The sequence below is a fragment of the Jaculus jaculus genome, chromosome 14 (assembly GCF_020740685.1).
Source record: "Jaculus jaculus isolate mJacJac1 chromosome 14, mJacJac1.mat.Y.cur, whole genome shotgun sequence".
Taxonomy (NCBI): Eukaryota; Metazoa; Chordata; class Mammalia; order Rodentia; family Dipodidae; genus Jaculus; species Jaculus jaculus.
This window is the reverse complement of record NC_059115.1, coordinates 82,710,762-82,723,546: the sequence shown is the minus strand read 5'-3', so window position 1 is coordinate 82,723,546 and position 12,785 is coordinate 82,710,762. Positions and strand designations below refer to the sequence as shown.

General features: G+C 42.5%; 1 protein-coding gene across 1 annotated transcript in view; it reads left to right on the top strand.

Annotated features, from left to right (window-relative positions):
* The window catches only part of Cmya5 (cardiomyopathy associated 5), a 106,700-nt gene that overhangs the window by 57,433 nt on the left and 36,482 nt on the right, over window positions 1-12,785 (top strand). The window contains exons 4-6 of the mRNA XM_045133397.1: window positions 291-524; window positions 2,293-2,315; window positions 8,420-8,538. Of these exons, the coding sequence (XP_044989332.1) occupies window positions 291-524; window positions 2,293-2,315; window positions 8,420-8,538 (376 nt within the window). The remainder of the gene's footprint in view (window positions 1-290; window positions 525-2,292; window positions 2,316-8,419; window positions 8,539-12,785) is intronic.

Here is a 12,785-nt window from a genome sequence, read left to right as displayed (position 1 = left end):
TGTCAGAGGTTGTTTATTTTTTTAAATTTTTATTTATTTATTAAAGAGAGAGAGAGAGAATGGACACAGTAGGGCCTCCAGCCACTGCAGATGAACTCCAGATGCATGTGCCACCTTGAGCATCTGGCTTACATGGGTCCTGGGGAATCAAACCTGGGTCCTTTGGCTTTGCAGGCAAATGCCTTAACTGCTAAGCCATCCCTCCAGCCCACAGGTTGATTCTTTAAAAGGTACAGGTGGGGCATGCACTTTTTATTTCATTCAGAAGTGTTTTTTTCCCACCCTTGTAGGAAAACTGTAGCAAAAATGAGAAAAGACTAGAAGAGCAGAACGAGGAAATGATGAGGAAGGTTTTGGCGCAGTACGACGAGAAGGCCCAGAGCTTTGAGGAAGTGAAGAAGAAGAAGATGGAGTTTCTGCATGACCAGATGGTTCACTTTCTCCAGAGCATGGACACAGCCAAGGACACCCTGGAGACCATTGCGAGGGACGCAGAGGAGCTGGATGAGGCTGTGTTTCTGACTGTAAGCACCAGGGGACGTGGGCCCAACAGCTGGCGCCGACCCTGGCACAGGCTGACTTCTAAAACTCCTGCTTTTGCTATGCCTGAGATTGTTCCTAAGATTGGTGTAGGGGCACACCCCATAATCTTAGGACTCAGGATGCTGAAGCAGGGGGCTCACAGGCACAAGACCAGTTTGAGCTACATAGCAAGATCCCGTCTCAAATACAAATATATATACATAACCCCAAAAGACCATTTTTGTCTCAGCATCGGGTTTATACAATTCTGAAATCTAAAAATTACTTGGGCATGCATAATACCAATGTTAAAGGTTCCACAGATTTTGAAAACCCAAGCACCAAGATCCAGCTATTAGATCCATGGAAGCAGGCCACTCTGCTGTCAGTCTGTCACAGTGGATTGGTCGCCTTCTAAGACAGAGAGAAAGAGCCTTACCACCACGTCTCTACCATATCTGCCCTCTGAAGGCCGATCCTGCTTCCTGGTGCCTGGTGTCCTCAAGCTGGCCCTTGGACTTGTTTGTTTCCCTGTCTAATCTGAGGTGGCCTCACATGGGGACCATTCCCTCTGAGCCTTGCCAAGTGGCTGGGGGTAACATTTTGGCTATATTTATTAATTGAGAAGGATGACATAAACTGTGGTCCCTCCTTCAAGGAGGATAACAAAGTTGCTACAAGGAGCTTGCTAAGGACAGGGTTCCTGAATTCACACAAGTGACTGGGGGAGAGAAACTTTCCCTTGCATGTGCCTCAGTTTACACCACAGAGACATTGCTCTTTATAAATACCTGGAAGGTTTGTTCAGTAAGATGCTGGCTCTCTACAGAGCCATGATTAACAAGAGTAATGCAGACGTTTTCCCAGAGATCCAGTTAAAGCCCAGTTTTCAAATGGGAAGGTCCCACCCTTGCTCAATGGGACCACTCTCTCAAAGTTCCCTGTCTTCCTTGCCCTCCAGTGAAGGGTGCAGATAGAGTGAGGCAAAATGGGCAGTGTTGGGCTCATGGTTTACCTCTGGGTACAACTCTGGCCAGGGCAAGTTTGGGTCAAGTGGATATGGCCATCTTCAAAGAATAGCTAAAAGTCCTTACAGGGTCTTATGTTTAATTAGGGTAAAGCTTTAAGATTTTAACATACTTCTAATGAAGTATAACATCAGTAAAGTGCTTATGTTCCCTGTTTGATAAGAATGTTTTCTTTTTTTTCTAGGGGAACAAGTGGGGGGAGCATTTGTTCCTTTTTATAGGAGTGATTTTATCCATTCAAGAAAAATTGGAAAGTACAGGAAAGAACAAAGAAGGTGCCACTCAGATAACCACTGATGACATCTGACATATCTATGTGTCTATGTATCTATATTTATATATCTCCCACATTGAACACATTTAAGTCACTTTTAGTTTTTGGCTTCTGAGAATTCTATTCTGGAAACTAAGCCATTCGCTACTAAGCAGAGAGGAGCAGAGCACCAACAGTTATGGCCAGCTTTGCTGAGCATAGTGTGCAGAGAGAGGCGCGTTGCACACTGAGGCCCTGCATCCTTTCTCACCGCTGCTCTGCACCCATCTGAGCAATGGCCTTCCTGCTGTCTAGTCTAGAGCCCCCAGACATAAACAGCTCCAGGGAATCAGAAGGGTGACGATTTTCCAACACCTGTGATCTTAATGCTCCTGGTTACTTTTTTTTTCAGTCATTAATTTGTTTCTCTCTCTCTTTCTCTCTCTTGCTCTCATTCTCTTTGTATTTCTGTCTTTCTTCCCACCTAAGTCGTTTGAGGAAATCAATGAAAGGTATATATTATACAACATTGCTCAATGTAGTGGCAACTGAGAATAGCATGAACGTATGCTTTACTTTTAATATTTTGATGCTTTATAGGATGAGCTGCCAATTAAAAAAATACATTTAGTGAGCTTCTGAATCTTTGCTTTTGAGCATCATGCTTTTAAAAGTTAAATGACAGCTTTGAAAGAAAACTGCATGTGCTTTAGTTAAATAACAATTATCATAATGTGGCTTTTTTAACTACTTCCTTGAGCTGTAGTCTGTATTTTCCACCCAATCTCCACCATCTTTCCTGTCACTGCATTCTAAAGCTTTATAGATACTCAGAATTATTGGTTAAATATGAGTATTTGAAAGAACCATTCATACCTGCCTTGAGTCATTTTATGAGTTATGGAATCTTAATGGCATGTTCTCTAATTTTCTCTTCAGAAGATAGTCCTGCATTTATCTTTTCTTTCTGCTTAATCTAAATGAATTTCACTCTCTTGACTTAGTTTGGTTTTGTTTATGTTATTAACACTCAGTCTAAGAGGTTCTTCAATCTTCTGAAAAGCAAAACACAAGAAAACAATTAGAAGATGTGGTGTATGCAAACCAATAAGATCTATGTTTAGCTTTTGAAGCATCTAAAATTGGTCTTCTCACACTGATCTGCAGATCTCACCCCTCCTCCCTTTGCCTTGGGCAAGAACTAAAGTCTTTCCTATCATTGAGCCCAATTGAAAATGGAAATTTCTAAATTATAAAAACTATCATCTGGAGCCGCCTTTAATCCCAGCACTCGGGCGGCAGAGGTAGGGTTGCTGTGAGTTCAAGGCCACCCTGAGACTACATAGTGAATTCCATCCAGGTCAGTCTGAGCTAGAGTGAGACCCTACCTCAAAAAATCAAAAATCAAGACAAAACTATTGTCTATTTATTTCCATTCTTGTCCAGGTTGTGAAATATTAGAGAGTAAAACTAGAAACTTGTATCTGGGATATATTAAGATATAGAAAAATGGGGCTAGAGAGATGGCTCAAGCATTTAAGCTTGCCTGTGAAGCCTAAGGACCCCAGTTCGAGGCTCGATTCCCCAGGACCCATGTTAGCCAGATGCATAAGGAGGCACATGTGTCTGGAGTTCGTTTGCAGAGGCTGGAGGCCCTGGCACACCCATTCTCTCTCTCTCTATCTGCCTCTTTCTCTGTCTGCTGCTCTGAAATAAATAAGAAATTAAAAACAAAACAAAAACGATATAGAAAGATGGATTTGTATTGGAAGCCTGATCTTTTTGAAATACTTGAAACCACACTAATGAATCTTACCTGCTTATAAAGCTTATGTTCCATAGAATATTGTCAATAAGTTTTATGAAACCAATTTGTATGTTATATTGGCATTAACTGATAGAGATTTTTATAACACTGGCCTGTCATGAATAGGATATAACAGAATTACCTGGGAAGCTTTAAAGAATTGATGTTTGAATCTTATCTCCTGTGATTCTGGCTTCATTGGTCTAAAACACAACCTGGGCGTTTTGTGGGTAGTCCTAAAGGTCAGTCAGGGTTGAGAACCTCTGGTTTACATCAGTCTGTCTTAGACCCATGGTTCTCAAGCTGACCCTGCTTGAATCACTGGTGCAATTTGTGTGTCCCATCCTGGGCCGCCTCCCACTGCATGGGAGTTTCCAAAATGGGATAAAGCAAGTACACATTACCAGTTCCTGTGGGTGAGTTTGAGATATACCAGTCGGGTATGGAAACTAACACCTAAGCCTTGATTGTTATTCTTTCTCTCTCTCTCTTTTTCTTTTAACAATACAGAGCTGGAGAGATGGTTCCGTGGTTAAAGGCACTTACTTGAAAAGCCTGACAGCCCGGATATGATTCCCCAGTACCCATGTAAAACCAAATGCACAAAGTGGCTCATGTCTGGAGTTCGTTTGCCGTGGCTACAGGCCCTGGTGTACCCATTCTCATTCTCTCTCTTTCTCTGCTTGCAAATAAATATTTTTAAAAATTACATTAAAAATACTTTCCCCTAAATATTTTTAAATTAAAATTTGATTTATAATGCCATTCCATATACATTGTGTGATGTAGATGTATATTTGTTTATTTCATCTATTCATATAAGATAATGATCAGGAAGAAAATTTGGTGGACCAAAATTTACAAAATGCCTTTACCTTAAAAATGCATTTGGGATGTAGAGGTAGGAGGATCACCATAAGTTCAAGGTCACCACCCTAAGACTACATAGTGAGTTCCAGGTCAGTTTAGGCTAGAGTGAGATGCTACCTCAACAAAAAAAATGCTATAGAAAGCTAACTTTCCTAAACATTATATTATTGCTATTGTGAATTGACAACCATTTCATACTAAGCACCATTTCTTTGGTTTTGTGCTTAAACGTGTTAATCTGTGTGTCATTTTAATTAACTTCTACTTTATCCTAAATTGACAATGAATTAATCTTTACTAAAGCTACATCTCATTACAGAGGATCTACTTAGGGTAAGCATTATTTTTTTGCAGAGAAAAAAAGACAACACAATTTTTGGATTTGGTGAAAAAAATGATTAATTGAAGAGAGCCCTATAATCATGTACACACACACACACACACACACACACACACACACACACACCACTTTCATGTCCTCAAGAATTCTGCCTCCTTTTTATAAGAAATGCTAAGTATCTGTTTTATTTTACCTTCCTACTTTTTCATCTCCACTTCCTATTATATCTCTAAAGGCAGTGCTTGTATAATAAATGATTTTTCAACACTAAAAATGCTTATATTAAGGAATTCTGTCAAGCATATTTAAACTCAACATTTGCATATCTTAAAAAACACATTTGCTTTAGAAATGCTATTCTGTTAAGGGGACACATTTTACCCACATTTTGTTCTTCTGTATTATAATAGTGAACAAGAAAGACAGTATCACCCATTATAGACTTACCTATAAACAGATGTCTACTTGCCCTTTCCTATGCTGTTGTAAAATTGAACAGGCTTGTGTGGCCTCTATAATCACAGCTTCTGTGGTGCAAAAAGCTCTGCATTTTAATGTGGATTGAGAGAGTTTAGTGCACAATTGATCATCACTTTAAAAAAAAATGAATTCCAAGTATATTGCTTCTACCCTCTGCATCCCAAAGTCGTCACAGGCTCCTTTTGTCTTCTCTTACCTAGACCACAATACAGTCCTTCCAGCTCAGCTCACTGCCTCTCTTTGAGTCCTGGCTTCCAGCCTTCCACAGTTACTGTCCAGTCTTCCACAGTTACTGTCCAGTCTTCCTCAGTAACTATCCGGTCTTCCTCAGTAACTATCGGTCTCCTTTGCATAAACACTGCAGTGGCTCCCCTTGCCTAAAAAGATAAAAGGGAAACTCTTAGTGACGCTCCTGCCTCCAGAGTTCTGGGATTAAAGGCACACAGGTGCCCCACAGAGGGACAGAGAGGATGGGAGTGCCAGGGCCTCTGGCCCCTGCAAAGGCACTCCAGACATGGGCCACTCTGAGGATCTGGCTTTACATGAGTACTAGGGCATTGAACTCAGGTGATTAGGCTCTGCAGGCAAGTGCCTTAACCACTGAGCCCTGGAACTGTTGATGAGTGTGAAAGGCTCTTTGCCTTCAAGCCACAAACCGCCTTTCCGATTCTTCTCTATCTCTCCCACCCGCCACGGCTCCCTGTGGTGCACTGTGCTCTCTGGTGAGCAATATATTCTCACTGCTTTGGCCTGTGCACATGTTGCTCTTCCATCTTTACTGCCTAGGAAGCTCCTACTTGTTCTTTAATATCCTGAATAAACTCATCTCCTTTCTGAGGTCCTGAATGAAGTCTCCCCCCAAATCAAATGTCACTGTGTTTTGCTGTGTATCACAGTAGTAAGCATAGAGGGACTCTAGCAGTCCGTAATCATTCCCCTGTGTTAGTTACTCTCTTGCTGCTGTGAACAGTACCTGACAGGAAGGAAGCAACTTAAGGAAGGAAAAAGGTTCATTCTGGTCGCAGCTCTAGGGGAATGAATACATGCATCATGGTGGAGAAGGCAAGGTGACAGGCATGAAGCAGCGTGGCACAGTCAGGAAACAGAGTGAACAGAAAGTGAGGCTGTAACACCTCAAGACCCCCAGTGACCACTTCCTTGAGCAAGGCTCCACTTCTTAAAGGCTCTACCACCTCCCCAAACAGCAGCGGCAGCCGGAGATCATGTGTTCATACACCTGAGTCTATTGGGGGTGGGTGGGTGCACTTTACATTCAAACCGCATTTCCCTCCTACCCATCCCAAAGCTACCACCCCCAAGGCCCTGTTACCTATCTAAACAAAAATATTTGCTTATTAATCCAAAACATATTTATTAAATACCTACCATGTGCTAGGTAATGCATACAATTCAGTAATGAATAAGATAGTCTTTCTTTACATGTAAATCATATTTTGGCAAAGTTGACAGATAAAGAACAAATAGGTTTGATACTCACAGAGAAATAAAACAAGATGAGGTAGTGGGTAAGGGCCAGAGTAGGAAAACCTTGCTGAATTAACATTCTACTCTCCAGTCGCTGACATGTGATTAGAAAAGCCAAGTTAAGTGAAGGAAGAAGTTATGCCAGTATCTGGGAGAAGAAAGTTCTAGCAGCAAGTGCAAAGTCCTTGAGGTGCATCTGCTGCTAGGAAAACCAAAAAGTCCATGAGAAAAAAAAAAAAATCCATTGTAGTTCCTCAAGTTTGAGGCTTTTGCTGGAAGAAAGCTCTAGCCCTGCGTAAGAGAGGTAAATGAGGAAAGCCCCTAACCCACTTTGAGAACCCTCTTGTGAAAGATAATTTTTCTTCTTTTTTTTCAAAGATTTATTTTTCTTATTTATTTATGAGAGAGAGAGAATGAACATGCCATGTCCTCTAGCCCCTGCAAATGAACTCCAGACGTATATGCCATCATGAGCATCTTACGTGGGACTTGGAGAATCAAACCTGGGTTCTTAGGCTTTACAGGCAAGCACCTTAACCACTAAGCCATCTCTCCAGCCCCATTTTTTTTTTTTTTTTAATTTCAAGGCAGGGTCTCTAGCCCAGGCTGACCTGAAACTCACTCTTAGTCCCAGGCTGGCCTCTAACACAGTTATCCTCCTACCTCTGTCTTCTGAGTGCTGGGATTAAAAGCATTCACAACTACACCCAGGGTTTTTTTAAAAAAACTTAAAAAAAGTTTATTTGCAAGCGGAAATAGATAGATAGAGAAAGAGAGAGAGAGAGGGAGAGAATGGGTGTGCCAGGGCCTCCAGCCACTGCAAACGAACTCCAGATGCATGAGCCCTCCTTGTGCATCTGGCTTACCGGGGTCCTGGGGAATTGAACCTGGGTTCTTTGGCTTTGCAGCAAGTGTCTTAACCACTAAGCCATCTCAACAGCACTATATACAGCTTTTTAAATTTTTTGGAAAGGTAATTGTGTGTGTGTGTGTGAGAACTCTCTTTTTCTCCTGAATCCAAATGTGAAGAGCTTGTTAGCCTTCTTCCTAAGTGTTGGAGTCTGCTGAAACTGTTTATATATAGACTATTGAATTTTTGCTCCTTTCCTTTTGTTTTTTTCTTGTTTGATACTTTAAAATGATTGGCCTTGCTGTCTCTCATGCTGGGCTCCCTGCAGTGAGCACAGGGCCTGGCTCGTGGGAGGTGAGCAGTTTTTCATGACTGAGTGACTGGGTGACTGAGAGCAGCAAGGGCCTCCTATAGCATGTACGTTTCGGGAAAGGCTGTGAACACTTACGCGCTTTAAGAAATAAAGAAAATCATCGAAATAAAGCACTTACTGAGACTAACACTAGAAACAAATTAAAAAATGTATAATTTAATAAACCTTTCAAATTTGGGAGCACAGGGATGAGATTTTCATCATGACCAGTGGTCTAAGGACCCTAAGAACGAATGGGTTTTAGTCATGTAGTTTCTGATTTCAAATTTGAAAACTGTCTACAACCTTCTGGATGTTGGGGAGGGGCTGCTTCTGAAAACCACCACTGTCAAGCCCAGCTTCCTGCGGGGCGGCCGAGCTCGCTTTGGCTATGTCAAGTCTCCCCCACTCAGCAGGGCTCTGATCCCACAGGCTGCTCACTGCCATGGACCGCACGGCCTCTTTAGAGCACATGCCCGCTGCCTTCTCGCTGTTTGAACACTATGACGACAGCTCGGCCAGAAGTGACCAGGTGTTGAAACAAGTGGCCGGTGAGTATCTTCATATACTGCTTACCTAGATGAGATTTGACGCCTCTTTCCTGTTTTGTGACGTTTCTATAACTTTACAAGAACTAAAGAACTCAAATGTGGGCTGGAAAATTTGAAAGCTAGACTCTAAATGACATTTGAGACTAGCATCCCAGCTCAGTGATAAAATGCATTTCCCTCTGGGGCCAGAGGAGGCTGAAGGAAAATGTCATGAACCAAAGGATTTCCTCTCCAAACTTTCCTTTCCTTTACTATTTTATTTATTTTGTTTAAAATTAGAGGAGAATTGTTTACATCATGCCAGCAGTCACATATAGAAGCACAAAGGAATCAGGTGTTTCCATAAACATTGAGCCAATTCTTCCTTTATAAGTGGTTCCCTTCTTCAATTCAGATCAGTTTAGAGAACCAACAGCTCAGCATCGTGGTCTGTGGTCAGGAGCCTCCCACTCAGCTGTCAGAAGCATCCTGCTGGCTCTTCAACTTACTTTTTTTTAAGTACTATTTTAACAAACAAGATAATGAAACTTATTTAGGCGTCTCAAGGCTGCTGCATTTCGAGTTACTGAGTTTCATCTATTGTCCTTTGGAGATGCCATATTTGTCTAGATTTACTGTAAAAATGGGAACATGTTTGAACTCTTTCCTACAGGAGGTTTAGTCTAATAAGTAGAAAAAGGCTACTGTGTATGAAAAGACAGCTCCCCAAATAAGTGTAGCCCTCAAACTTCAATCCCCACCAACCTTTCCTCTCCCTTTTTCTTCTTCCCTTCCTCCCTTTCTTTGTTGGTGTGTTTGTAGTGTTTGTGGAGGCTGGTTATGTGTGTATGTGTGTGCTGTGTGCAGCTTACACATGTCTCTGCCTGTGTACAGGTGCCAGAGGACAGCATCAGGTGTCTTCCTCTACCACCTTTCTATCTTATTTCGTTGCAATAGAATCTTTCACTGAACCTGATGCATGTCATTTTTTTCAGCTAGACTGACTAGCCAGTGAACCCAATGGTTGCTCTGTCTCTGCTCTCAGCACTGGTGTTATAGACATGTATGGTCACTCATGGCTTTTTCCATGGATGTGCCTGTCACATGGCGCATAAATGTGGGAGTCAGAGGGCAACTTTCAGGTCAGTCCTCAACTTTCTACCATATTTAAAAGAAGATTTCTCTTTTTAGATTCTTTCTCTGTTATTCTTTTTTTATTTGAGAGAGAGAGAGAGAGAATTGGCAGGCCAGGGCATCAGCCACTGAAATCGAACTACAGATGTTTGCACCACCTAGTTTGCATGTGTGACCTTCTGTTTGCCTCATCTTTGTACATCTGGCGTAAGTGGGATCTGAAGAGTTGAACATGGGTCCTTAGGCTTCATAGGCAACCACCGTAACTGCTAAGCCTTCTCTCCAGCCTTCTCTCTGTCATTTTTTAATACACCTGCCACGAGCTTTCTGGGAAGTTCCTGTCTTTGCCTCCCACCTCGCCGCCAGTGTCACCAGGCTGGGGTGGCCGAAGCCCTCCATGGCCCTTGGCTTTGCTGTGGTCTGGAGATGAGGTGTTCTGGCTTCTGTGGTGAGTGATTTATCACCGAACCATCTCCCCAAGCCCCCCAAACCACTAGTGAAATGAAAAACTGAATCATTTACCCTAATGATTTTTTTTAAGGTTTGTCTCATAGCAAAGGGGTAATTTCTGATGTCATTAGGAGATGTTATACTAGAGCAATGATTACAGATGAAGAAATTCTGATCCACAGAGCTGGTGTATTGCTTTTGAGGGAGTCGTCACAATTGTGCATATGTAAGGACAGATTCAAGTGCCTGATGGTCAGTGGCCTGATGGTCAGTGGGAGGGTGGTTTACATGTTAGAGGTCACAGGGCTGCATTGTCAGAGTGTCAAGGAGCACGTGGGCAGTTTGTGTGCAGCTCTAGACGTGCAGATCCCTTGGTGGAAGGGAGACTCTGCCCTAAGGACCCATGTTCTACTCTCTAGATCCCATGTTAGCCAGATGCACAAAGGTGAGGCAAGCACCTAATAGGTGGCGCAAGCATCTGGAGTTTGATTTCAGTGGCTGAGGCCCTGGCTCACCAGTTCTCTATCTCTTTCCTCTCTGTGTCTGTCTCTTTCTCTCTCCCTCTCTCTACAAATAGAAAAAATTATCCAGGCGTGGTGGCCCATGTCTTTAATCCCAGCCCTTGGGAGGCAGAGGTAGGAGGATCACCATGCGTTCAAGGCCACCTTGAGATTACATAGTGAATTCCAGGTCATCCTGGGCTACAGTGAGACCCTCCCTAGAAAAACCAAAATAAATGAATAAAGAAAGAAAGAAAAAGAAAAAGTTGCTTTGTGTCTGTTTCACAGAATTGGCAGCCAGGGTGACCAGCTCCAGTGTAGTTTGTTTTGTGAAAACAATCAAGTATAAGGCCATCTTCTGGTACCCGAGAAGTGAATCTTATTGACTCCATAACCCAACTAATCAGATAGAGTGAGGAAAGGATGTGAGTTTTCCTGCCTTTCATTGCACTGTGAGAGAGGCCTGGCACAGGTGAGATATGCAGATCCGGTCATCTACTCATTGGACAGGGTGGCTGTTATTCTCACTTTACAGGTGAGGAACGAGAGGACGAATCAAAGTGCTCTACTGCTTACAGCTTTGTGGCTGGTTGGGGATTGGATGAGGACAGTGTGGCCTCAGTCTTTGTACTTTATCTACTGCCTTGTGTCAAGGAGACAGAGTGTATTGCTATGAAAGATGAAAAACAAATTACTAAAAACTAGGCTCTTTTGACTCTAGATCCAAGTGATTTTTTTTATTGTGGTAAAATATATATAGAATTTAGCATAGCACCCATTTTTAATTGTACAATCAGTTGTATTAAATATATTCATATCGCTTTATGACTATACACACCATTCATCTCTGTAACTTTTCATCTTGAAAATCTGTACCTCTATTTCTATTCAACATGAACTTTCTATTCTTCTCATCCCCCAGCTCCTGGAAATCACCTCTCTACTTTCTGTTTCCATGAGTTTGATGACTCCAGTACCTCAGTAAATGAAATCAGACAGTAATTTTTTTATGACTGTCTTATTTTACTTAGCATAGTATCCTCCACTTTAACCCATGTTGTTGCATGTGTCAGACTTTTCTTCATTTTAAACTTTTTTTTATGAGGGGGGGGGAGAGAGAGAGAATTGGCATACCAGGACCTCAGCCACTAAAATCAAACTCCAGATGCTTATGCCACTTAGTGGGCATGTGCATCCTTGCACCTGCCTCACCTTTGTGCATTTGGCTTATGTGGTATCTGGAAAGTTGAACATGGGTTCTTGGGCTTCACAGGCAAGCCAGCTCTCTAGCCCCTTCATCCTTTATGAGATCTCTTTTATGCCTATGCCATCTTTTGTCCATCCATCATCCATCATTCATCCTCCATCCTCCATCATCCATCATCCATCGTCCATCATCCATCCATCCATCCATCTATCATCCATCCATCCATCACCCATCATCCATCATCCATCGTCCATCCTCCATCATCCATCATCCATCCATCATCCATCGTCCATCGTCCATCATCCATCCTCCATCATCCATCATCCATCATCCATCATCCATCGTCCATCGTCCATCATCCATCCTCCATCATCCATCATCCATCATCCATCATCCATCATCCATCCATCATCCATCGTCCATCGTCCATCATCCATCCTCCATCATCCATCATCCATCATCCATCATCCATCGTCCATCGTCCATCATCCATCCTCCATCATCCATCATCCATCATCCATCATCCATCATCCATCCATCATCCATCGTCCATCGTCCATCATCCATCATCCATCATCCATCATCCATCCATCATCCATCATTCATCATCCATCCATCATCCATCATCCATCCATCATCCATCATCCATCCTCCATCATCCATCCTCCATACTCCATCATCCATCATCTATCATCCATCATCCATCGTCCATCGTCCATCCTCCATCATCCATCATCCATCCATCATCCATCATCCATCCATCATCCATCATCCATCATCCATCATCCATCATCCATCCATCATCCATCGTCCATCGTCCATCATCCATCATCCATCATCCATCATCCATCCATCATCCATCATTCATCATCCATCCATCATCCATCATCCATCCATCATCCATCATCCATCCTCCATCATCCATCCTCCATACTCCATCATCCATCATCTATCATCCATCATCCATCGTCCATCGT